The sequence below is a fragment of the Dermacentor variabilis genome, chromosome 3 (genome assembly GCF_050947875.1).
Source record: "Dermacentor variabilis isolate Ectoservices chromosome 3, ASM5094787v1, whole genome shotgun sequence".
In the NCBI taxonomy this organism is placed as follows: domain Eukaryota; kingdom Metazoa; phylum Arthropoda; class Arachnida; order Ixodida; family Ixodidae; genus Dermacentor; species Dermacentor variabilis.
In genome coordinates, this window is record NC_134570.1 from 34876678 (window position 1) to 34904269 (window position 27592).

General features: G+C 46.7%; 2 protein-coding genes and 1 non-coding gene across 5 annotated transcripts in view; 1 reads left to right on the top strand and 2 right to left on the bottom strand.

Moving 5' to 3' along the window:
- The window catches only part of LOC142575402 (guanine nucleotide-binding protein subunit beta-2-like), a 45525-nt gene extending 23986 nt beyond the window's left edge, over nucleotides 1–21539 (bottom strand). For both annotated transcript variants that reach the window (XM_075684758.1, XM_075684759.1), the window contains exons 1-3: nucleotides 21402–21539; nucleotides 10624–10683; nucleotides 6515–6660 (exon numbers count right to left, since the gene is read on the bottom strand). In XM_075684758.1, coding sequence (XP_075540873.1) covers nucleotides 6515–6660; nucleotides 10624–10683; nucleotides 21402–21404 — 209 coding nt within the window. In that variant the 5' untranslated portion in view covers nucleotides 21405–21539. The remainder of the gene's footprint in view (nucleotides 1–6514; nucleotides 6661–10623; nucleotides 10684–21401) is intronic.
- Nucleotides 14447–14521, bottom strand: TRNAS-GGA (transfer RNA serine (anticodon GGA)). Its single transcript has one exon. It is a non-coding gene; the product is annotated as a tRNA-Ser (tRNA).
- Nucleotides 21535–27592, top strand: part of Plod (procollagen lysyl hydroxylase) — a 204952-nt gene continuing 198894 nt past the window's right edge. For both annotated transcript variants that reach the window (XM_075684753.1, XM_075684754.1), the window contains exon 1: nucleotides 21535–21695. In XM_075684753.1, the coding sequence (XP_075540868.1) occupies nucleotides 21536–21695 (160 nt within the window). In that variant the 5' untranslated portion in view covers nucleotide 21535. The remainder of the gene's footprint in view (nucleotides 21696–27592) is intronic.

Sequence of the window (27592 nt, forward strand, 5' to 3'; positions counted from 1 at the left end):
CTATGGATGGAAACAACTTTATTGAAAATCCGGCAGAGTTTAACAACCCGGGCTCAGGTTTTCCATGAGGGGACTTCGAGGCCTTGCCTCGTCGCCACCTCTCGGACCCGCTGGACTGCCCACTCTTGTGCCTTGAGGTTGGAGCTGCACAGAGCGGCGGCCCACTTCGACGCAAGAGCCTCTGGAGCTACTGTCATTTTCGCTATACTACTATAACAGGACACTCCCACAACATGTGCGAGAGCGTCGCTCTAGTTGCCTGACATAACTTGCAAAGAGCACTCGGGTGTTCGCGGGGAAAATGTTCCGCAATCGCACCGGACTGCGGAAGGTTTGTGTCTGCAGTCGTCGTCAGAAGACTGCCTGGTGACGTTTCAGTTTGGGGTGAAGTGGGGGCAGTAACCGCCTGCGTAGCTGGTTGTGCTTGGTGATGTCGTCATATCTGACTAAGCGTTCTCATGTGCTTCGCACCACGAGGTCCGAACTCGAAAAGGGGGTCTCCGACTGCGCGGCGGGTCATTTCTAGCACAGAGTGGTGTGTTACCTCGTTCTAGTTAGGGGAGCCCTCGTCGGTGGGGGCGACGTGCGCTGGGAACCACATGATCGCGGTGCTATCGAAGTGCTGTCGACCAGCTTTCCTTAGGCTCCGGAGAGCTTCGGAGGAAATGCGCCCCGCGCGTAGTTACGAACTGCGGATTGTGAGTCGCTATAAGAGCTACCTCGCAGAAGGGGTAACGGGAAAGGAAGGGTGGGGTCGGTTAAAGCCCCTGCATCTACGCGCCACCGCCGCTTTCTTAAGTAGCGACAACCTTTGTTGTGCGCAGCCTTTTTCCCTCACACCAAATCCGGTTCCGGTATTTCCGGTTCCGGCATTTCCGGTTTAAAAATTTCCGGTTCCGGCGTTTCCGCTTCCTGGAGTTGCGCTGCGGGAATTTCCGCTTTGACTGCTGTTAGACGATGGTGAGACGCCCGCGCGTGATTAGCAGAGCTGTGGCAGTCACCATAAGAAGAAGGCAAAGGGGTCAACCTGTTGTATTCCGCTGAAGTAGTAGTTCGCGGTCACTGTTGTCCAAATGCACGAAAAACGGCAGTGGTCTCCAAGCGCCCAGGCACTACATTCCACTGTATGTTGTTGCTCGTGCCACAACCCGTCGCAGGTTGACGCGAAGCAGCGAACACGAGCAGATCGCTGGTTACAGTAGGCGGTGGTTCTTGGATGGAATCGCATTCACAGTTTCAACCGCAACTCGTGCAAGTAAAGCCTCTCCAGCGGCGCGAAACTAATCAACGCTAAAAAGCAAAGTGTCACTTCCACTCGGAACAGGAAGCTGCAGCTACGTAAGTTCCGCTTGACGCCGGAAGCTAAGGGGGTGAGTGGGAGAGGAGCGTGGAGGAGGAGGGCAGGTTGGCGGTACTTAACCTGGTCGGCGGAAACGTGTATGGAGGGGCTTTAGGGTCGGTAAGCACAAGCGCAATCGCAACCTCTTCCACTGTTTCTGGGTATTCCGTGCTTACAACTACACGCGTGCGTAATCCGGGAGACGTCCACGACTGCCGCCGTGTACCGGTGCCCTCGTGTGTACTCTGCCACGTCCACGAAGCGCGTAGTCCTCTTCCCACCAAAGAAGCGCAGCAGTGCCTTGGCATGGGCCTGGCGTCGGCCCCCGTTGTGTTCGGGGTGCATGTTTCGAGGTATACGGGCGACGATCAGCGGAATTTCCTGTTTCTGATTGTGTTGGATGTGGTAAGTGAAGTCGAGCTTCTGCAGGATGTACGAACCGTGGCTGTCAGGGACATGCGTTCAAGTTGCGAGGCTCTCTAAGCATCCAGGGGACGCTCCTATAGACGCCGACTAGCGCAGACGCGTGCACATCGACCTCCGCATGATCTCAATTTTCGGGTGGTTCATCCCCTGAAACTGTCTGGAAATTGTCGCCTGCTCGAAGGGGAAGTGCTCCGGTATCGATGGGCACAATTTTCACCGAAAGCGGGCCATTTTTCCACCATTTCACGGCCATTTGTCACTTCGCCCATGTGACACCTCCGCCCCCTCGAGTAGGGGAGCGGCGGCGACGCCGAGAGACGCGCGCCCGAAGAAGCTAAGCACGACCTCGCCGCAGTTACCGCGACGGCTATGACCTCGACTCCGCAATCGCATCCAATGCTCAACAACCCGCACTGGTTTCGAACGAAGAGGTTGTGGACTTTGCCGCCCAAAACCGGGGCGATCAACGACCGCCCGGGAATTGCACCATTGCGTCTGCGCACGCCAACGAGCATTTTCTCACCCAAACGGAGGCTGACCCACGCAGAGGAGGGTTGGCAGATATCCCGATCGCTCAGAGCACGGAAGAAACAGGCAAAGGCGAAGAGGGGACTTCTCGGCGGACAGCATGCATACAGGGGAGAACCAGCCAAAACGCCGTGGTCGGCCCACGAGACGCAGGCACCCACCCGTATACCCAAGGACGATCTGAAAGTGGTCTTTCGACCTCACCAGGGACAGCCACTGAGGAAGGTGACCAGCCAAGAGCTTTCCGACGCAATAGTGGATGCCTAGCTGCCACGGAAAAATCAGGTGGGACCAGTTCATTCTCCGCATCCGGTGTTTTGATCGCACCGATGGTACGATCTGTTGGGAACTCGGCGCTGACGCCCGTGGTTGTACCTGGGTCGCAAGCCCCAAGGGTAGCGTTGGCCTGGCGGCCTGGGGTACAACTGGAAGCATCCGAAGGTCCCGGCAAAGCATGAGTCGACTGGTAACAACAAAACAACTTGTTTATTTTAACATCGCAAAGAGTTGGCGGTCAGGTTGACCGAAGTAGAGAGACGGGAGAGCACTTTGCTCAACAGAAGAAATCGGAGCCCTCCCTTTGGCGTCCGGGGGCAGCTGTTTTTATACTCTCGCAGTTGAGGGCAAGAAGGAACCCCTCAATAGACGAGCACGTGATTGTACAATGGGCTAATGGTGACGCACACTGTCGTAGCGCCGCCGGTCGGGCACAAAGACTGGGAGGAGAAGGTAACTTCGGCTCTCGTAGCGCCTCTGGTCGGGCACAATGACTGGAAGGAGAGGGTGACCCCCTGCTGTCGCATCGCCGCCGTTCGGGCACAATGGCACATACACTCACACACGCACATGAAGACACGTGGCATCGGAACATGCCTGGAAACGCCTGGAAACGCCTGGCGGGGAGCGTTGCGGCGACGCCGAACGGGCCAAAATGTCTGCCGCCCCGCCGCAGTCGCGCCTGGAAACGCCTGGAAACGCCTGGCGGGGAGCGTTGCGGCGACGCCGAACGGGCCAAAATGTCTGCCGCCCCGCCGCAGTCGCGCCGGCAAAACCGCGCGTCGCAGGCGAAACGCAACACCGGTCGGGTTCCAATATAGTACTAGTGTCCACCCCGGATAGGACCATCGGAATGGCTATAAGAGGCGTCACGTCTTTGAAGATCAAGGGAAGACCGCACCCAGTCAATGTCTACGTCACGCCAGGCGAAGGAACCAGAAAAGGTGTTATCTACGGTATAGAGTCGCACACTCCGTCTGAGACTCTCAAAGCGGGCATCCGTTTTCACACCCAGGGCGTCGAGCTTATAGAGGCCCGGATGTTGGGAGACTCTCAGAGTGCTGTCCTTACTTTCTTCGGGGACGTCCTACCGAGATACATTTACTACAGAGGAGGTGAGAAGGAGTTTATTCCTTTTCGTAACACGGTCCAATCCTGCCGAGCATGTGGGGCAGTTGGCCACTGCACCGACGTGTGCCCGCAACCAGATTTGCCGACGTGCCGTACCTGCGGAGTACGCAACCGAGAAGTTACCCACAGCTCGACATGCGCAATCTGGGGACCATCTAACTAGAGACCGCAGTGGCCCGAAACGCCTCAAGCCTGTACGATACCAGGCAGCAAAACCACCCAAGAAACCACACAAGCCAGCCCCTCGCTCGTTGTCCTCAGAGGACTAAGAATCGGAATGGGTCTACGGACGAGGTGCGACCCACAGGAGCCGCTCAAGGACCCACACACCATCGAGCAACCGCACGGAGCACAGGCAACCGGGGCAGCAGCATCGAAGGTTCACGTTGCGGCCAAGACCAACGAGACAGGATAACACGAAGGCGAAAGCGCATCCGAGAACCAAGTTACCTGAGGCACCTCTGGCACAGAGCAAGCCACATGCAAATCAGGTAAGCTGTGGGCGCAAGTCGTATCTCCCACTGCCAAACATACACCTGTTACACCACCGATCACGCAACACCCTGAATACAGCAGGGCAGTATAGACGACATATTTTCTGCCGCAAGTTAAAACACACACAAAAGGAGGATACATAGAAGACAACACGGACGGCACTTCCAACTGATTTAGTTTCACTGATTTCATCGCGTTCCAACTGATTTAATACTATGCGTCTTCCTTTAGTGTGTGTTTTATCTTGCGGCAAAAAACATGTCTTTTAGCAAGCATCAACTAGGCCAACAAGCAGTTCTGTTGCAGTAGACGAGAACAGACAACTCAAAACAGAATTAGAGGAGGTTAAGTTCAGGATGGCGCGTCTCGAGGCACTACTTTTAAAACGATCGAGCAACACGCCAGGCCTGGCGAACAGACCCATTGTGCAGTCCATGACAACGCAGCAACCACAAAAAATGTCGCTGGCGTACTTATACTATAGTACCGCATATGCAGCTTGTCTTTGCCATACTAGGACAAATGGAACGCACCATCAGCAACCTGAGTCAGACGCTGAACCCTCGTGACAGAACTACTGAAAGCCTGGGTGCTCCCACCAGACAACCGAAAGAAGTAGGACCAGATTACGGGAGCACCAATCATGGCTAGACGCAGCAATAGTAAACAGACCGAACAAGTGGAAATGTGGCCGTGAATTGCTGCTCACTGCGGGAAAAGCTTACAAATGTCACAAAATTAATTGAATCGTCCCCAGTCCCTCCCGATATTATATGCGTACAGGAGGTAGGCAAACACTAGGTAAATCTGAAGGGCTACGTGTGCTACAAGAACCCGGAGTACCCACAAATAGCGACCTTCGCAAATAAGGATCTGGCGCCGAACATTAGCTATGCAGGGAACGAGCCCATCCAGCATCACGTAAGCCCGGTCTGGCCTCGAAAACGCTGCCGACCGGAAACGGTAATAATCAGCGTGTATAGCCCTCCCCCAGAGAAACACGCCAACTTCGAGAATATACTAGTGCACTCATTGGACCTTCTTAAAGGAAAGGACAAACTTATATTTCTGGGAGACGTTAATGCACAGCACGCTAACTGGGGCTATAGCAAAGAGAACTCCAAAGGAATAATGCTAGCGGACCTAGTGGAAAGGTCCGACCTATACCAACTTGCACAGTCAGATCTTCCCACACGCATCAGTAATAGTGTTTCAAAAGACACGGCACCAGATCTTACATTCACGAACAATGCGAGTAATGCGCTTGATCAGGCGGGTAGCCGCTGTAACCTTGCCTTCGATCTTTGCGGGTAGCTTCTGTGTTCGTCCTGTTGGCTGCTATGTGCATGCCGAGGATGCGTATATTCGGGACTCGGGGAATACAGGAGCCGTCTTGCGATATGCAGGATTACTTCGTCCCACTGGCGCGATTCGCCGGTAGGTTTGGGCCGGCGGCGCGGGCGGTAGAGGAGCATGCTCCGATTTGAGTGGAGATAGTCGGAGACCCGTTTATTGGAGGTAGGTGTTTAACTATGCGGGGTTATGAAAATCGTCAAATCGTGCGTGGAAAGGAACAATGGGCTGAAGAAAGTATAAACTGTGTGAAGCGGAATTTAGCAGAGGTTCGATGTAGGTACACCCATGAGCAAAACTATACGGACCAGGGATTGCGCGGTAAAACTCATTTTCCCCTCTGTCTGTGAATGCAACTTGAAATGAAACAGTGCAGGGCAAACTTCGCGGTACGAATTTTATAGTGCACTTGTCAGTTTCCGTTTGTGCGTGTTAATTACGAAGAAATTATGTTTGTTGGGCGACCCTGTGGTTCGTATACTTTTTCTAACGGGTGTACATAAATTTCAGGGATTCGTTTTTTTTTTTTTCAGAAAGCGTGTCTCCAGTTTATTTCTGAATGACAGTTTCTCCGCTGTCTATAAGCATCTCATAGATCTTACATTTTGCGTCAATTCTTCATTTTTTGTAAACAACCCACCTAAAGAGTCTGTGATTCACAACTGGGCCAATAGAAGTCGCAATGTTACTGACTTTAGTACGCTCTTTAGTCTTTAGATCTACGAAAGAACAAGGCTATATGAATACAGATCAGCCTGGAGTCTGTAGCAATATATATGCACTTTACAAGGAACGTCCATGGCAGTCTATAGTGTGTATAAGGCCGGCATCACACAGGCCTGGCGTTACGACTAACTTGAGGCAACTGTCCCGTTCGAGTACCGCCCGTCACACATGCAACATGCGTTTACACTACATATTGCAATAAGACTAGTGCGTTGACACGATACTACACTTTAGGCGTACTTGCTGTCCCCGCAGAAATGTGCCGTGGTCACTTTGGAGATGTGTCCCTTGAGGATACGACGTTGCTTGATCCGGAACTTCGCCTCTTTCTCAATGTCCTTGAGCACTTCCTGGAAGGTCTTGTCCGCGGCCGCCTGTTGTCCTTCCTGTGATCATGCATAATTATTGCAGGAACAATAAAGGCAAATTCTGAGATTTTTGTTCTTGTTGTCCAAACTCCAGGTTGGAGATGATCCTTAAAGAGGTACCGAGATTATATTTTCGACTATTTATTTCTTGCGCTAGGTGAAAGTCCGAGACAGCTAAATCCTAGAAAGAGTCATAACGAGCCTGCTGGTGAAGCAGCACACTGACACGGACACGGTGAAGACACACAAGAAAAGACAACATTCGCAGCTCTTTTTCTACAGCTAGTTTCATTTTATTTCGGGGAGGATACGGGGGAGCAGGACATTTCGATGTATTGACACTCACTCGGTCACGACAACGTGTCCTCCTGAGAAACGAAACCGACTGTGGAACAGCTACTGTACCAAATATTTTACGACGCGCCGCGGCTTGTCACCATCTAGGGTTTCTAGGAGCTTCATTAAGGCGGACAAAATAAAATGAGTTGCCGGAAATATAATCTCCGTATCCCTTCAAGCATGGCACATGCCCATGATGGGGCATACATAAGCAATGAATCGGGATGTTGTAGAAAGAGCGCAGGTATTAATAACTACAGGAAGGAAATGAAAAGGTAGAAGAGGGTGAAACTTACATAGGTCACTTTTCTTTCTTGTTTTATTTTTTATATTCTCGACTCCCTTTTCGCCAATATTGCGACGTCAACGACGTTAATGCTTGCTCTAATTTGATCTAGAAAACAGCGTAGATATTTTTTGTGTGCGTGTGTATGACGTCACACACACAGTGATGTCACAGCCTCACGGACAGCTGATTGCAGAATACGAAAGTGTCGTCCAAGCTCGCGCTCTTCAGTTTTGTGCGCTGTATTGTCGAGTATAAAAAAAAAATACATATATTCTCTGCTCCCACCCCCTGCCCACTTTGAACAGCAGGCTGATAACGTCGTGCTTCATAAATGAAAATTTTCTTATCACTATCAGAAAGCATACTTCGCGTACCTGTATATTTTGCGCTGTCGACACATCTGCCAATGACACTGCCTAAGTGTCGAAAGTATAAAAGTATAACGCTGGCTACAAACACACAAAAAATGAAGAGAAAACGAAGAAATAATGAAATAAAAATGAGATGTTTCGGCTCCATTACATGCGTCTTGTTTACACCAAAGGCGCTGTGGTCGATGTCCATCTTCACCGTTGGTCATCATCCATTCCTGATTAGAGTATACCTATCATCGCCTTGATTTCAACATTGCCTCAAGCTCCAGCCTCGCGCCGTTAAAAACGAATCTCCTCGAAAGTCAGCCTCTGAACGCGTCGTAAAGCTAGTGGCGAAAGCTCCAGTTCCATTTTTATTTTATTTTTATTCTACCGCGTCTTCGGCCTCGTGAGGTTATTTTCTGCCTATCCTACATGCACTCGTGCTTTCACCCCAGCCATCCTTTGTTTGTCCTACGGTTGTTTAGACTTGAATACGCCTCCCCGACCGAGTTCTCGCCGGCTGTGCAGTCGCGGGGAAAGGGCTTTATGTAAACGGAAGCCCAAATGGGATCGTGACGTCACTCGCTATGGTTGTCTCCTTTCGAGCGCGGTCTCCCTCTCACAGCCGCCGTCAGGCCCGCTTTCCAGTCCCGTGGCTTCAGCGAAAGTGCGTGCAGCCCCCCTTTGGACTCAGAACTCTCTCCGTGCTCTCGTCATCAAGTCTGCAGATAACATAAGCCACCCGCCACAACGTGCACAGCGTGACGTGACGAAGCTGCGGCGACATTGCCGTCATATTACAATGAATTAATGAATTAATCAATCAAGTGCTTATTTAACGCGCCCAGGAACAACTTCAAAGGTTGAATGCTGGTGCGTGTTATAGAGTAAAAAACAAAAATTAAGTTTAAGAAAAAATGGTTAAAAATTGTTTCACATGCTAACTTTAAAAAAGTTGGCAAAAGATAAGAAAAAGAAAGAATTGGTATAATGCGTATAATACGAGAATGCAAACACATTAAATATAAAATTCTACTATAAAAAAGAACAGTTTACATTCCCAAAACGCCCCAAAGTAACTTCAGAAGAAAAAGGAGAAATATATCGACTTGAACAATGCGGGAAGGTTACTAACATACAACACGATCCGAAGCTCGGTAGCAAACAATGATAGCGACGTATGAAAAATGTCAAGATCAATAAAAATAAGCTGGAACGTCGAAAGGTCTGCTACGAGGTGATCTTACGTGGGATTCGAAGCAGGTAAGCATATAATAACGATAATGATATTACTGCTACCATTACAACTACTAATCATAATAAAGATAATTCTCGCGTTGCAGTAGCTACTGTCGTTGAACGCTTAAAAACGTCCACCATTTCGTCAAGCTAGAACATGGTCGCAGAAAGCAATAATAACAAAAAACGACTTCTAGGTATTCCATACATTCATTCCTTGTCGCACAGGCTAAAGAAAGTAGGAAGTACTCGTAGGTACGGTGTTAACGTTGTTCTTACGGCTGCCAGTAAGCTAGGTAAGATTTGTCCCGCCGTGCAGAGAAAGAATGAGCAGGTAAAAAGACAAAAGGAGGACAGGCATTTGCTTCGTAAAACAAACGCACGAAAAAAATCACGGACTGCCGTACTGGTGTAGCATATAGCGTTCCTTTTAGTTACGGCCGTTTCTACGTAGGGCAGACAGGCCGTTGTGTTAATCAGAGATTGCTGGAAAATAAGAGGTCGTTAACCGGAGCACATCGCCATCTAATCTTTCTTTGCACTGTCGAGACTGTAAACGCACGCCAAATTTCGGTGAATGTGCTGCTTTATACCCGAAGAAACGCTTCTAAGGTTCGAGGCCTGGCTTTTCAATAGTATAGCGGAAGCGCATGTGCCACCCAGCCTTCGATTAAGTTGCATAAAGAAGAAATGTCACGCCTACACAGTTATCTCTCGCGTCTGCTCGCACGTGTGCCTGATTGACAGGTGGCGCCACCATACCTGAGCATGCGCAGGTAAGTTTTGTTTCTACGCTTTCTTTTTTGCCGCCTCAGTGCGCCCTTCATGGCGTTGATATAGTCGGCGTTAGTGTTGTCCGTTTGTCTTCTCTCGTGTCCGTGTCTGCACACCTCACTTTCACGATGTACAGTGCACAGCGATTGAAACGCTATACCCGGACAACATGGCGGCCTGTGCATCCTTGCGCCACCGGTGGGCACTGGTGACACTGAGATGACACATTCTTGTGTCACATGAAAGCGAGAACCTTTTTGATGTATTGTCTCTGCATTCGGCCTCCTCAGCGATCACCCAGCGATCTCCGGTAGCGCAAAATTCGCCGGCCGCCATGTTGTCGGAGTATCACGTTTCAATCGCTGAGCACTGTACATAAAGTACTGTTCAGAGAAAACAGAACAGTAAGTCACTGCCCACGAGTAAGTTTTGAAAGCTAAGCACGTCTTGAACAGACAAAGGGCGCTTAAACGTAATTTTACTGCGGATTCTTCGCATGCATATGTATACACAAGTAAATAATCCGAAAACACGATTGAAGATGGCAGCACCTAACTACACAATGCTGACAGTAAATTGAACTCATTGATTTAATTTAAACCAATTCAATAATTTTCGCGATGAATCCCAACTGCAGAGATCTGCACAAGAAAACCAGAGGGATGTTGCCAAAATGTCATGGTAATACACAGAACGCTCGTCAAGGTCCAAAACGCTCAGCACTGCTTACGTCGATTGATCGATATTCGCTTGACTTGAAAATGTTGCCAACATTTGTCCTCAGCTTTTGCAAAAAAATTAATTGCCATACGTTAGCACGCACAAATTACACGAGATGCAGAAAAAAAACGAACAAAAGCAATGACGAGCGTCTTGGCGCTATATATATATATATATATATATATATATATATATATATATATATATATATATATATATATGGTCACGTTTATGTAAAGCAAGACAAAAGACAACAGTGCTTACCTTGATCTTGATGTTTAGCAGTTGTAATTCGTTCTTGAGTTCTTCAAGCTCGTCCTGCTCCTGTAAATTGAGTGATATGGGCAGAGTACGCATACCTTACTGCAATATGGTGAATGTGTCATGTAAGATCATTAGATCGACACTATATCGAATGCTACTGGTTGTTCGTTTGTCTATTATTCGCGCGGTATGCGCCGATTACATCACATCGCTATAAGGGATCCCAGATAATCAAAATTAACTCACAGTCCACGTTACGATGTCACTCGTACATACGCTTCTGCGCGTTTTCAGATAAATCCGAAAAGCTCCGAAAAACACTCGCCGGTAAAATTTTTGCGAATTCGGATTCATCTCACAAACTCTCATTTTGAGGGGTCGTAGTCTTAGAATGCTCGAATATGGCTTTCTTTTTTCTCCCCCTCGGACTTACCAATGCAATTCGACCCGGACACCGCGATGCATGACACCTTCAGAAAAAGCCACACGCCAAAGCGCAGCGAAATAGGCTGGGCATACAAACGGATAATTGAAACAAATTTCATTGCTAAGGAAATATTCATTTAGCGCAACTAGACGGCGATGTACGCAGACCAGAGCGCTACTCGCTGAGCTACATGCGATTCCCTCTTTGTCAGAACACACCGCGAGCACGCGCCGACCTCTCCTCGACGAATGGTATAGAGGTGCCACCAAGTTAGATGTTAATACGTTAAATTTTGTAATTATCTAAGCATCATCATCATCATGTCTATTTTTACTGCAGGATGAAGGCCTCTCCCAGCGATCACCAGTTATCCCTGATTCCAACTTGCGCCATTTCGTATTTTCATCACCCCACCTAATTTTCTGCCGTGCTCGACTGCGCTTCCCTTCTCTAGGCACCCATTCTTCAACTCTAATGGTCCAACGGTTATCTGTCCTACGCATCTCATGGCCTGTTCAGCTCACCTTTCCTCTCTTAATGCCAGCTGGAACATCGATTAACCCCGTTTGCTTTCTGGTCCACAGCGCTGTCTTTCCGTCTAACGTTACGCGTAGCATTTTTCGTTCCATCGGCCTTTGCGAGGTCTTTAACTTGTTCTCGAGCTTCTTTGTTAACCTCCAAGTTCCTGTCTCATACGTTATCACCGGTAGAGTACAACGATTGTGCACTTTTATTTTCAGCGACAGTGGTAAGCTCCAAGTCAGGGTTGGTAATGCCGGCCGTATTCACTCCAACCCCCATTTTTATTCTTCGGTAAATTTCCCTCTCATGATCATGGTCCCTCGTGAGTAATTGACCTAGATAAACGTGCTCCTGCACAGGCTTTAGAGGCTGACTGAGGATCAAATTCGTGTTCCCTTGCGAGGCTACTGAACATTACCTTTGTCTTCATATCAAGCTTCAAACCTACTTTTACACGTTCTCCGTTAAGATAGTACTAATTACGTTAAGGTTAATCTAAACCTAAAATTCACTCTCAAATGAGGCAATGGATTGAAACTGAAGTAAAGCTTGCTGTGCTCTTCGTACATGGCAAACTTATTTTTTACGTTTCTTCATTGCATGTATCATCCGTATTTTTACGCCACCAATCATCCAACCGATTTTTACTGTTTTTTAAATTCTCGATTACGACAGCGCCTGCATCTAGCGGATGCCATCTGACATCGACTTGTTTGCAGTGTCAGGCATATGATGTGAAAGAAATTGTTGAGTCAGTGCTGTTCTGGCACATGCAATGCCCACGACTGGCCCCTCATTGCACATTATGGTCAGTATCTCCCAGCCTTCCCAGTATCTATATAGTGCGAACGTCGAAAGGGCGTTCTCTATGTTGCCGTGTAGTGAACAAGGAGCGTGCCACAATTGCGGGTGAAAACATTGGAAGCTCTGCTTGTATACAACGAGGTGTAACCAGCTACAATGATTCTCGTACCAATTGCTCGATAAAGCTTCTTTTTTTAATAGTGCTGCCAGTGTGACCTTGCATTAGAGAACAGTTGCCTAAATGTTGAAATAAATAAAGAAAAGCCGAAAAACACCATTTATTTAACCGTATGTTAAATTGAAACGCACCAAGACTCCGAATTTCTTTAAAAAATAGAAACTCTGAATAACACTCTCCGAATTTGGCCCAAAATAAATCCGAAAACGCTGAACCCTACTCATTACCCACTGTGCAGTTCTGAGACGTTAAACCCCGCATTTAATTTTTTAAGCATGACATGCTTTTAGCTCCCGTTGTCGGCGACCTTCAAGTGACCTTGAGCCAAAAGCCAGAACATTTATCGGGGCGCTCAAACGAGACCATCCCGGCAAGTTGCGAGAAAAAAAAACGAGATTATCCGGGCAACCAGTCAAGACCGCATTACATACTCTATAATCGCGGACAACTTTTCTTGGCTATGAAGCGAAAACTACGGGGCGGAGCTTCTGCACATGGCTGTATTCGTCCGCAATGTAGTCCGGGCGCGCTCGGCACCGGTTTCGGTTTCGCCAAACTCGCACAACCTCTTTACTTTAGTCAAGGCAGATACAATTAACTCAGTGTGAATCAGTGTTTAGTCACAAGCGATATACACCAATTTCTGAACAGCGAGAATCACAGCCTGCATCCGTATGGCGTCGGTCAGGACTTAGACGCGCAACCGACGCCATGGCGTCGGTAGAGCCGGCGCAACAGTCGGCTCGCTCATTCGTTTGTACACGCCGATGGTTGCGATTTCCAGATGGGCTCGCTTGGTTTCCGCGCAGACCCTGGAAATTTTTTTTGTGTGTGCTTCAACAGTCTTTTGCTGCTAAAGTTAGTCAACAGCCTCTCAAGGGAGTTGACTGGCGGTACAGCAAGCGACGAACACTAACCAGAAGACACCGGCGTCATTTTGCGTTTGATGAACGTGCGATGGTCTCGGGTGCGCGAAAACTCGAAAGAGCAAACTAAAAATAAAATAAAATACCAACAGCTGACTGCATGGTGAATGTTACGTATCGTTTCAAATTAGGTGCTGTAAAAAACGAAAAAAGTAATGTTTGCTATTTCCCACGTAAGAAAACGTGAGCAAAACTGCGGAACTATTTCCAGCAACGGTGAAAGGGGCGCGTTTCCGTTGCCTTCGCTTCGTAGCCAAGAAAAGTGTTCCGCGAGTTAACTACTTCCCGAACAAGTTACAAAAAACATTGCTTCCAAGTTCTTCCAAATGTTTGTTCACAATATCACTCAAGCTTTTAACTTCTAGTACGCTGAAGTTTTAGCCGTCACTTCCAATAGCGACGTTCAAAAGGCAGATACAGGGCACTATACACTTGATTGTCATCTTTTGGCGTTGATTGCCTGTGCTCTTTTCAACGCCAGCGGTCCCGGAGGTCCGCGGCGCGTGCGGCGCGCCGGCAGCGCCGGTGGTGTACGGCAGCGTCCAAGCCATTAGCGCCTCTGGCGCACCGCGAATGGCCGTTTTACCGAGACGATACTTGCGATGAAGGACAGGAAAGTATTGCGTCCATATGGATCAGTGCACAGTATAGCGTGGTGCGGTGTGATGCTGCGGGGTGTGGCGTGCCGTTCCGAACATACACTACGCGCATTTTAAGCTTGTGGCTTGTGTCATCTCCAAACAATCTGCTTTGCCGGTAGACATTTCGTGCTTACATCTACTCTCGATTGCAGGAGAGGCAGCATAACTATTCAAATGTTTGACGTAGTAGTTCTGCGGAAGCCCGCAGGGTGGAGAGAAGTAATTAATAAAGGGAAAATCGGACATCCACCTGTTCGTAGCAATTGCTACAAAGGAAACCCATACGGATTCCTCGAAAGAAAAGCCTCAGAGTTTAAGAAAAATTCGTCCTGGTCCGGGACTCGAACCCGGGACCACCGCCTTTCCGGGGCAGCCGCTCTACCATCTGAGCTAACCAGGCGGCTAGCAGATGGCTGGGCGAAGTCGAATTTGTCGACAACACGAAGCAAAGACACATAAGAAAACGTGAGCAAAACTGCGGCACTATTTCCAGCAGCAGTGAAAGGGGCGCGTTTTCGTTGCCTTCGCTTTGTAGCAATTGCTACGAACGGGTGGATGTCCGATTTCCCCTTTATTAATTAACTATTCAAATAATAATAATAATAATAATAATAATAATAATAATAATAATAATAATAATAATAATAATAATAATAATAATAATAATAATAATAATAATAATAATAATAATAACAACAACAACAACAACAACAACAACAACAACAACAACAACAACAACAACAACAACAACAACAACAACAACAACAACAACAATAATAATAATAATAATAATAATAATAATAATAATGTTACGTCGTAGCTTAATTACAGCATATGACATACACAGACGAGGGTCCTAAAGTACAAGGCTGCAACGGGACCCTCGGTGAAGATTACACATAAATATTACAAGAATTAACCGCAATGCGAACAACAACACCGATGTATTAAGTACGAAATGGAATAAAAGGAAGCGGAATAAAAAAGCCAAGAACGCCTGAAAGCAAAAAAGAAAAGACGAATAACTTGAGAAATAAATAAAACATATAGAAACACAAATCTAGTGCAACTAAAGAGGCACGAACATAAAAAAAGAACAAATAATATTTTAATGAATTAGTGAATGAAATTAAATAAACTTTGGATTTTAGAGACATGGGCAAATGATGCCATAATGTGATCGCACAGGAGGATGAAGATCATTTACCGTAATTAGTAAAAACATTAGGGAGCAAAAGACTTAGCAGCAAACCTGGTACAGTTGGCATTTTTTAAAAGCTCAGAATCAATGAAATTACTAGATAGTTGATTTGTTATTTGTTTATGCAACAGCACCATTAGACAAAATCGAAACAAGTTATTAATAGTCATGATGTTGTTGCAGCGAAGATGAGTAGTGGCGCTGCCATCGCGAAAACAGTGAAGAATGACGACTATGGAACGATGACAATAGAATGACTATTTAGAAATGAAGACGGCTTCGTGATGACAGAATGACGACGTGACGACGACGAGTGATTGGCAATAAATACTTAGATTATGGAATGAATGCGGAATAAAGATGATGGTATGAAAACGGCAATGGTAACGATGGAACGACGATAGAACAGCTATTTAGGAATGAAGACAACAGCGTGATGACAGAATGACGACGACTGATTGGCAATAAATACGTTTAGATTATGGAACTAAGATGGAACGACGACGTGATGATGACGATGGAATGACGACGGCGGATTGACAACGGTGGAACGACGGCGATAGAATGACTATTTAGGAAAGAAGACGATGGCGTGATGATGACAGAATGACGATGACGACGTGATGACGACGATTGATTGGCAATAAAGAGTTATATTATGGAAGGAAGGCGGAACGACGACGATGAGACGACGACAACGGAATAATGACGATGGAGCGAGGACGGTAGCAAAGCATTGATGGAACGACGACGATAGAATGACCAGTTAGGGATGAAGACGATGGTGTGATCATGACACAGTGGCTATGACGACGACGACTGATTGGCAATAAATACTTTTATATTATGGAAGGAAGGCGTAACGACGACGATGAGACGACGACAACGGGATGATGACGATGGAGCGACGACGGCAGAATAGCAATGATAGAACGACAACGATAGAATCACTAGTTAGGGATGAAGACGATGGTGTGGTCACGACACAATGGCTATGACGACGATGATTGATTAGCAATAAAGTCTTTTATATTATGGAACGACCATGACGACGACGGAATGACAATTTAGGAATGAAAACGACGGCGTGATGACAGGATGACGATAAAGACTGGTTGGCAATACAGATTATGAAACCACTATAGTTGAGGGACGTAAACCGCCGGTCCTACAAAAGAAGACAAACAGTCCACAATGGAGTTAGTACACAATGCGCTTCTGTGTCATCCTGTCCTTTTTTTGTTGTTGTTCCGTCGGCGCTATACAAAAAAAAATACATTCAAGGTTTTACGTGGCAAAACTACGATCTGATTACGAGGCACGCCGTAGTGGAATACTCCTGAAATTCGGGCTACCTGGGGTTCTTTAACATGCACCCAAATCTAAGTAAACGGGTGCTTTCGCCCTCATACGAAATGCCGCCGCCGTGGCGGGGATACTATCCAGCGACCTCGTTCTTAACAGCCCAACACCATAGCCACTAAGCAGGTAATACATCGGAAGAGTTATAGCTTTTGCGTACGCTAAGCGGCTTTGGTACGCTATTCCTAAAGCATCCTGTAGTGACGGTTTTAGTGCAGTAATTTTTTCTCACCATCTGCAAGCTCGGGACGCGGCACTCCGAGGCCAGATAGCCCACCCACGAAAACTTGGGAAGGTTCCGCAGGAAAGCTGTCGCTTTAAAAACAGTGCTTTCCTTCGTTTCCTTGACGCCAGAACCGTGAATCCGTTCTATCGTTTCCACGTGCACGCCAATTCTGCCCGAAAGGTATTTGTTTCTGCAATATAGCCTGTTCCCACACAAGAGGAAGGCGAAAATAGTAACACGAGCGTAGGCACAAAGTAAGGCTTGGTCTCAATTAAATTTTTATCTAAGTTAGTCATCGAATCCGAACAGGCAAATTGACTGATTGGTTACATTGACTTAATAATATAACATCTGAAATAAGGATTAAAGCTATACATTTTATGTTACACAGTTACTCTTAGAACAATGGGCGGAAAGCGACGTTTACAACACCGAATATACCTTTCGCTCCTTGTCATCACCGCCACCGCGTGTATACCCGTATACTCATAAATTCGACAGCAGAACGGTTCGTACGAACAGCAGGTGCCGGGAAATTGCTATATAGCGAACATATCATTAGAGATACGAACAAATTACTGCCACCAAATTACTGTAATTGATAACATGCTGAGATATGATATATTTCAATTGCACAAACGTTTTATCACATTGATGAACGGCGCTTGTGTACAGCGCGCAAGCTTCAAAGCTATAGGGTTATCGGATATTGCGGAGGCTGCCCCCAAACGGCCACCTACTGCACGAGATCAACATCATAGCTGTGATTACAGAAAAGCCGCAAGCACGTGATCTTAACTCATTCATTGCAACGGCCCTAAACTCACTGATAAAGTCGATCGGCACTTTTTCTTCTCAACTGAAGGCCAACTACCAAGAAATGTACAATCTGCAAATAAAGAGATACACTGCCTTTATTCATTTTGGTGGTTTTCTGGTTCGTACGTTTTCCCGTCTCGTACGTTGTTTTTCTGCAGGCCCTTGAAAAGACGTATCAATGGGATTCTACAGATGCTGAGAACTTGTAAGAAAATAATAATGTGAAATTACTACAAAAGGATGATCTGATGAAATAAACTAAGCAAAAATAAATAAATATTTCAACAAGGGCGGGGGAAGGTGCTTGAGAGACTACGAAACTTGAGCGCGATATATTTTTCGAGACGTTTGAAGTTTATATGTATGCATTACAGAAACGGGAGCAAGAGTAAGAGGTTGCTAGGCCCGACAAATGCATCTGCTCCTGCTGGCGTCCAGATAAAAACATAATTGTGAACACGCAATACATCACATCGAAGTCACAGAATGAAGCAGTGCAACGTGAGAGAAAACATCACGCTATATACAAAATAACATGAAATTAACAACAATTCAGGAGGTAACAATTGCTAAAATCAAATGAGCAGATCAACAACGTTATACATGGAGAAGTCACGCATAATAGTATTTCGCACTTAGTCAATGCGAAACACAAGATACTAAAAAAAAATTGCAGCAGTCAAAAGTATATTTTTTCAGCAATTATACACAGGCCATATATTACCTGGTTAGTGAACACCGTATATATTCTGTTTCGTGCTGTATTAGGTGCATTATTAAGATTGTTTGGCTAATTAAATGTAGTCAGTTAGGTTTAAGTGATTTAACAAATTAGGAGTGACAATTTAGATGCTGCTAGCCATAAGGTGTACTTGTTTTTGGAATTGTTGCAATTTCTCTGGGTAGACTAACAAAGCTTCTGATTCAGATTATTTTAGCGTGTAGAGTTTGTTCATTAATGTATACAGAGCGGTCATTCTTAAGTTATAAGCAATTTTTATATGTAGACTGTTGCAGGTAACATAATTCTGGTCCTTAAGATAGATTACTCTGAGAGGCGGACATTATACTCGCGCGAGACGTCGAAACACATATTCAACGAATTACCAAAAATCCACTAATTATCTTTTTAATGAACTACCTTACGGCACACATTGTAATTTACGAATTGTAGCCGATGAGTTTGCAAAAATGGATTTCCAGAAACGCCAGTTTAAAATATGCGCCATCGAACTCGCCGTAAAAATGCACTGCTCGTCCGCACACTTCTTTTTTTAAACAAACCGATCTTTTATGCATTGAAGCACAGAAGTAACTGGAACGCCCGTGTATTTCGTTCCAAACTTTGGGAAATAATGTCTCGAAGCTGGCGTCATTCTGGAAATTCATTTCAAGTGGATACGTCTTGCAAGCTCACGGCTACAATTCGTAAATTGCAACATGTGCCCTAAAGTAGTTAATTAAGATGTCAATTAGTTGAATATCTCTTTCGATTTCTCGTGCTAGTAATGACCGCCTCTTCGCATAACCCATGCTTAAGGACAAGAACTATGCTATTTGCCACAGGTGATATTTAAAAATTCCGTAAAACTTAAAATATTATCACCCTGTATATTGTCACGCTGTAGCGACGATGAAGAACGCAGTAGCAAAATTCTGAATCGCGAAACTAACCTTTTTATTGAGCGAACCTGTGGCCAGAAGAGCAAGCATCGGTCAAGCACACGCAACGATAGCGGCGAGCTCAGTCGGGTGATCGTCGAAAATCTGATCTGCGGCCGGGTCAAGGGCGTCGCGACATTTGCAACTTTTGCGCACGACGCGTTGAAAGTTCCAGAGTAATCGCCTGGTGTCCGCGTCCCTTCCAGAAACTACTACGCAATTCGCGTTGTGCATGCGATCAGATTGAACAAGGTGAGGCGACAACAGCCAACGGACAGAACCATCGACTACACTGGATCAAGATGCAAATCACGCAGGCACGTCTTGCGCCGAACGACAGCGAAAGTTAGCGGGTGTAATGTAGTCCCCGAGAAATGGATACCCAAGTACATGTGTCAATATACTGCATTAGCCTATCTGCCTCGCCCTGAGCGTCGTGTGTTTAATAAACAAGTTATATACTTACTGAAACATTGTAGCGTACATTATTAATTCTTGGAATAACCTATAGGGACTTTTTTTCAACACGCGACAAAGAGCTGTTCATCATTCTGTGAATAAGTAGTACCCCTACAAACAAGGAATACGAAAGCCGTGAACGAAATAGCGAGCAATATAATACTTTCTTTAGTCAAACTGGACTCTGATCCTATTAAAACATCTCGTAATTTTACTCTGTTGAACAGACTATCTACATGTGCTTTCCAGGACAGATAATCTCCGAATCAAACACTGAAAAACTTATTTCTACGTGTTTTACATGCGAAATTCAAAATCATGTTAGTTTACTGCTCGTTAATTAACGCAAACATGATGTATTTAGTTTTATTTATGTTTCATTGCAGTCTCCCTTGGGAGGCTTTAAAACTAGTTATGCCCCTGTGTGTCGTTCTTTCTCGTGGCCGCGTAGCCCTCAGTATTGCGGCACACTTAACCTTACTTGAAAAATAGCGGCCGATAGGACTCACTCTGATGCCTTGTATGAACTCAATTTCGCAGTGCATTCTCTGAAGCAAATACATTTGTTGCCCATTCGCAGGTTTGCTATTCGTGTTCTGGGCGATTCTTTTGATGATGAATTAAATAACATTCGATTTTTTTTAATCCCATTTTTTCTTATTCTGACGAATATAACTTATTCGGGTTTGGCGACTCATCACTATGTCAACAAAGGGTGACCATGAAAACCTCGTAACTTGTGAGCCAGTACTGAATCATGAGAAGTTTCGTACCATGAAGAATAGTGTTCACCGCACTCATCCCACAAGCCATGTAAGAGCTTGCGGACGCCCGTTTAGCATTGATTCGTGATCTGTATGGTCGCGTTGGAGAGTTGGCCCAAACAATATGGCCGTGACCATGCATGTCCCCCTCCGTGATGTCCATTTTCCCCTCGATAAGCGCGTTAACAAGAGTGCTGCGGAAATCTGTAAGGCTTTGAGGAAGGTCCATGAAAGCGAAGTTCGGCTTGGTAGCCAGCTTAAGGTTTAGCACGGTTCCGCAAAGGAAATTTGAGATTAGTAAACTCACCATTTCTGCGCATCAAGTTATTAATTGGTTCGTCCTCCTCATGCCCTCTATTAAGCTCGTGTTTAGCGCACTGGCAACTGGTTGAGCTACAGGTTCTCGGGTAGGTATTAGAATCTGGTTCAGTCTCCGGAATAGCTATAGCCAAGACAAGTTCTTTCTTTCCCCTTCAGCTGCGAATCTTTCTTCTGTACCAGTGCGTGTGCACGTGGGGATGGTGGTAGGGGCGGTTCCTTTTTAGCATCGTGCTGTATAGTTGCAGCTGGATGCCAACTTTCTTTTTTTCTTTTCGTGCAAGTGCTGCAAAGATACAATCAATGACAATGCAAGCGGGGAAAGAAAAAATAATAAAGACGAAGTTCCCTCATCGCAGTCCATACGCCGGTGGCTCCACGTAACGGGCTGTAGCCTCCCGCGCATTCACACTTATTCTTTCCTCCACCTTCGCGAAGACAATCGACACAATGACAGGCTTACACTTACCATGATTGACGCTCGTCGTCTCCCACTCCTAACGCACAGAACACGCACTCTTTCTCGACCACCCACGTATCGGTGCCCGTTCAGTGGCTCGTTGCACGACAACGGAGAGGCGGCGGTTCACATGCACGCACTGTATGCAGTTCTGGCAAAGAAGCAAGACACGCGGGACGAGCAACGTACGCCGCCGGGGCCAGTCAGCGACAATTCGCCGTAAACTCGCTGTACCAAACGAACAACGCCGCCCGAGCTGGAGACGCGCACACGACACCTGTGCAGCGGAGGCAAGTCAGTCAGGTGCGACGCGCTTTCACCACGTGTCCGTGCGCGTGTGACGAGTGCCGCTGGGCGCGCCCCTCTTTTGGCCCCGTGTTCGCAGGGGGGGCGGCGAGAAGCCGTTGAATTGTGCTCAGCGTTGCGTGGTCCGACGCGCTTCGGCGGGCCGACGGCGGGACGCGCATCCTTCGAATGTAATGCAATTAAGGACAAAGCAGCCCCGAGCCGCAGGGCTTCCCCCTCCTGGTGCGACGTGCATCAATCTGGTCGAGGCCTTGGCGACGGATCGACTCAGACACGAGCGGCGCGCGCGACACACCTCGCGCGCGCGCTAACAGGCTTAAGCGGACGCAAGGTTGGGGCCCAGTGGGCAGCCGCCAAAGCCCGCGGGTCAATGTTATGCCTCGTAGAGCGGGTTAACGGGAACGGTAACATGGGTGGGTGCCCTAGATATCTTCGTGTGACCGTCACCTCGAACTTAAAGGGTCACTATTGAGAGCAGCACAAGACCAATCTAGTTATCGAAACTGTTTATTCGAGGCTCGGTTAGTATTTTGTTGGACGTGAAGCCGTTGACTGATAGGGCGAAGAAAACGAGGGTATGCGTTCCCCCTTTTGAACTTCAAGCGCAAACCGGAGCGCCGTTACATTGGTGTGAAACTTGATACCCTACTACGCACGTACTAACATGTTCAAATTCAGCTTTTTTCCCCGCTCAATCGAAGACTGGAATTCATTACCTGGGTCCATTCGCTCATGCTCAACCCAAATTTTTGCAACCGCCATCCCAGATGCATAATCGTGCTCACCCATGCCTGGCAGCATTTGTATAACTTCTTGTGTATTTTTCTTTCATCCGTGCTCTTTTGTAAAAGTATTCACTTGTGTTTATTTGTGTATTTTCCTTTCATCAGTGCTCTTTAAAAGTGTTCACTTGTGTTTATCGCTGTATACTCCGATGCATTTTTCTGTACCTTTTCTTAACCCACTCCTGCTGTAGCGCAAATTGCGCTGCAGTATGTATAGATAAATAAATAAATAAATAAATAAATAAATAAATAAATAAATAAATAAATGTCACGAATTTCAGTGCAGTTTGTTTTTTGGGGGGCCGTATTATGTGACATAAAAATTCGTAGGGCTTAATTGATAAGTAGGTCGCGTCTTTGACTCCTGTAGAATGCGTGGCACACCTTGCTTATCGTCAAACAATTGAGCCCTGGCCACGGTAGTCCTGAGTCCAAGCGCTGTTAAAATCCGTTAAATCACAGGCAGGTTCATGATTCAAGGCGTCACCACGCGTCTTTCCTTCCTGCGTCGTCACCCTTGCCAAACCTAGTTCATGGCGAGAGTGTACTTTTAGGTATTTCAGATGTGTAGTTTACCGACCCAGCTTAACTTTATATAAACCCGCCGTGGTTGCTCAGTGGCTATGGTGTTGGGCTGCTGAGCACGAGGTCGCGGGATCGAATCCCGGCCACGGCGGCCGCATTTGGATGGGGTGTTGCGTACTCCAGGGTAGCGTACCGTACTGCTGCCGAGAAGTAGCGGCGCCTGCCTATCGAAGCTCGACCGACATTACTTATTGGGTAGCGTGGCCTTGTCGGCGGGCTGCAGGCATCCGGTAGACCATGGCGACCGAGCAAGGGCGAGACGATTTGCTAGTGCGAAACTTGCACGGTTTATTCAAAGGTAGTTGAAAGAAAATAAGAAAAGCATGAAGTATATAAAAGTACATTTCGGAGCCCCTTAAATAGGCTCTCTACAAGTGTGGGCGGGATCTTGCTTCCGTCGATGTCACGTAACAGGCACGGAGAGAGGGCCCCTCCTCCTCTGGCATTACCGAGCAAGGAAATGAAAAGTCACGCCTCATTTCGACGAAGCCTGGTGGAAGGCCGGGGGGTAGAAGGCCGGGTGATAGAAGGCCCTTTGTGCGCAAGGTGCGCGACGTTAACCATCGCAGGAGAAGTCAAGCCTCATTTCGACGAATCCTGGTAGAAGGTCGGGTGAAATTCCTGTCGCCGCGTGGTGTCAGACGCCAACCCTAACAGGGGGCGAAATGCGAAAACACCCGTGTACTTAGATTTAGGTGCACGTTAAAGAACCCCAGGTGGTCCAAATTTCCGGAGTCCCCCACTACGGCCTGCCTCATAATCTAAAGTGCTTTTGGCACGTAAAACCCCACATTAATAAAATTAACTTTATATAACTTCACATTTTTAATGCTTCACATTTTAATGTAAGCTTGTCGAAAAGCTTGGTCACTGGCACTATGCAGGACGCCGGATATACTGGCACCCATCTACAGGTCTATATTCCTGACACAATTATAATTATTGTTTTTGTTATCCCTAAAAAAATTCACCGAAGGTTACGACACTCGATGCTTAATGCGAAATTTGAGCGCAGCTCTACACGTGTTTTCATTTCGTGATAAATTGGCTGGCGCGGACAACGTGTCTTGTGCGGCACGTTGCAAACTGAGCGAAGCGCTGCAAAACAAGTAACACTGAACTGCAATGGTAGCGGCGAGCAGAGTCGGCATATTGTCGAAAATTTGATCTGCAAATCAAGTGCGTCGGCTTTTATACATGACTCGTTGCAGGTTCCAGTCTAATCGCTGATGCGCGCGTGGCTTCCAGAAAGCTTCTACACAATTCGCGTCACGCATACAAATTACAAATACTATGGCGCCATCTCGTAGACTCGTGCGGCCGCTATGCTTTCCTTCTCACCCTTTCGCCATACTCCCTTCCGCCTCATGCTGTCAATGTAGCCTCCTCCTCCGCTTTCCTCCTCGCGCTCTCTTTCATTTGCCGCTGCACTCCGCCTTCGCTTTCACCTTTTGTTGCGTTCGTTCGCTCAGTTACGAGGGACAACGCCGACACTCGCCGCAGGAACGGGAGCCTAAGAGATGCGTTCTAAAAGAGAGAGAGAAAAAATCCCCACCCAGGCACTCCGTACAGATGATTAACCGGGGAAGCTGAAACGTGCGGCCCCGGTGTTTATCACTGGGTTAATCCAGATGGTTCATTAAACGACGGCTTGGCAGGCTGCCGGATCCTCGTTACGCAGTTGCTGCTTGCGTTTGGCTGCACGAGCCTGTTCTTGTGTCCGGGCTACAGTATCGGCACCGCGTAGACTAGCTCGTTCACGGTGCTGCTCGCGGCGTTGCTGATCTAAAGCTGCCTGCTCCTTAGGAGTACGTATGACGCGTGCCTATACCACTCCGGAGCCTGAGGGAAACGGCTGCGCGCGTGCTCGGCTGCAACGGAGCGCAACGACGTCACTATTGGCGCAGCCAATCACGCGCCTTTCTCTCTCACTTTTTCTTTTCGCGCATGCGCATGGGGTTACGCCGGAGGAGTTTACGGCGTGCAGGCGACAGACGGATGGACGAATCGGCTTGCCATATACAGATTCGCTGTAGAAAGAAAGCTGGGAGCATTCTGGTAACTGCCACCCCAAGGGGCACAACGCCTGCCTACTCTTCAGAAAGGAGGGGCAAGAAACATAGATGTAGAAGATAGGAAGAAGAGAAAGAAAGAGAAAAGAAAGAACAAGATGACATATCTGGAAGACTAAAGCAAAACTGTGATAAAGAATGAATTAATTAAGGGAAAATGAGACATCCACCCAATCGTAGCAATTGCTACAAAGGAAATCCAAAAATTTCGAAAGAAAAATCCTAAAAAATATCCTCAAAAGAAAAAAAAGAAAAAAAGAAAATCCTCAAATCCTCAAAAATCCTCAAAAGAAAAGCCTCACAGTTGAAGAAAAATTCGTCCTGGTCTTTTCTTTCAAAGAACTCGTATGGGTTCCCTTTGTAGCAATTGCTACGATTGGGTGAATGTCTCATTTTGCCTTAATCAATTTCATCTCTCCACCGTTCTGTGGAAACCTGCATGGCATGCAGGTTTCCACAGAACTATTACGTTCAAATAAGGAAAGAAGTACGGCAGCTGAAATAGAAAAAATAAATAATTCACTGCAGTCGCGCTATTAAAATATTGTTAAGAAGTTTAAATGTCCGAGGTCTTGTAAGTCGTAAACAAAGAAACACATTAGCTACAAACGGAAAGCCAAGTACGTATCTTTCAGAAACGGAAGGAGGGTACGGCGAGCATGGTGGCATCGAGACGCACCACCACTGTGGTGCGTTTCAGCACTGTGGTGCAGGCATTCATCGAGGCTCGTACCGCAGCCTCGACCGCGAACACAGGGCGGAAAGTTTCCGTTTCCTATGCGCTGGTCTGGGAACACCCAGACTCTGGGGCTATATACTTGAGGATTCACGAATAATTATGCTAAAGAGCTGGGTTTCTGATTCCTGAACTTGTTTCGGCGGCCAGTTGCAGATATCTAAAACTTGCTGATGTTCGTCGAATGATGTCCTTACCCACTCCTTCACCTCGTGTATCACTACCGCCGAATTCATTTGACTTCGCTGTTACATAATCACATGGCCTTACGTTTTGTTCGCAAATGCTTCTCAAGTCGGGCTCGTTTAACCCTATAGACGAAACTAGGGATGAGGGTTACACCCACCTAAATAATTTATTCTAACATTTCCGCCACTCTTTCTGGAGACTCTAGTAAACATGTTCTTATTACATTTCCGAAGTAATTATAACATATTATTTTACACGCTGTTGCTACCCCATGCGTGATAAAGCTGACGTACCATGACGTAGAGTTCACTCAGGACAGGGTTCATTGGAGATCGCTGGGAGAGGCCTTCGTCCTGCAGTCGACATGAAGTAGGTGGGATGAATACGACATTAAAAGGTGGCCCCCGTGTGGTTCCAAACCCTTTCCAATCCCCTATCTGAAGGAACATTTTTTTATCTAAGTGTGGTCTTATGCCAAGCATTTCAAGCCACCGCCCGAGGAAATGTAAAGTATATATAAAATATCGCCGCTGAGACATATTTGAGTTGTCCTGTATCAACACGCGGAAGAATAAGAAGGTGACCATCTGGTAGGCCTTTCTATTGTGTAGCCTTAGCGTGTCACAAAAACTGAAGACTAGAAGAAGACCACAGCATACTTGATTTGGCGCACGCTGATCAGCTGTGGATTGTTCGTTCACATACTTTATTTCTGAGAAGTGAGGACACACTGTGATAATTGTTCATTTTACTATTTTACCTGGCCACGCTTCGGTAAGAGAAAGAGAGAAATAACATATTAGTGTGAGAAAGGCAGAGAGGTCGGCCGGATGAGCTTTGCCTCTGGTTTGCTACACTGCGTAGGGAAAATAATATACCGACCCTGGCAAGCAGCTGAATATATGCAATTTTTTTTATTTTGTCCCATCGATGGTTAAAATATGAGGCCATATTTGAGTATCAGCAGTGTCCCGTCCTTAGAGAGAAATTGCACTTTGTCAAAGCTACACGCTCAGCCTGGCTATCTTTCCCCACATAATTCACTCTTAAGAAAGTTTAATTACACCTTTTGGGTTGTATCTTGTCACGCAACAATGATCGTTATCTGTCTTGCCTGCATTTCCTTTCTTTAACGCTGCGAGCCCCGTACTTCCAAGTCACGAACGGCTTGCGCGTTATCAGTGTGACACAGCATACCCTACAGGAAAGTAGCGAGCGCAGAGATTTCAAGAAAGGGAACGCAAGAAAGGCAGATGACAATTGCCGTTGTGGGGCAAGATAAGCCCCAAAGGGTGCAAACTTTTTTAATAGTGTAGAAGAAACAAAAGAAATACTGCAGGGTGCTGATACCTCCTGCTGCGTTGCTGTCACAAATGACAATAATTTTTGGCTTATTTGACGTTCGCGAGGTCACGTGTTGGGCATACGTGGGCACGTGGCAGTTGGTTCCAACCGATGTTTCGACTCGAGCAATGGCAGCCCTGTATTGTCTAGAAGAAAAGCGACAAAGCGGATGACATAAATCAC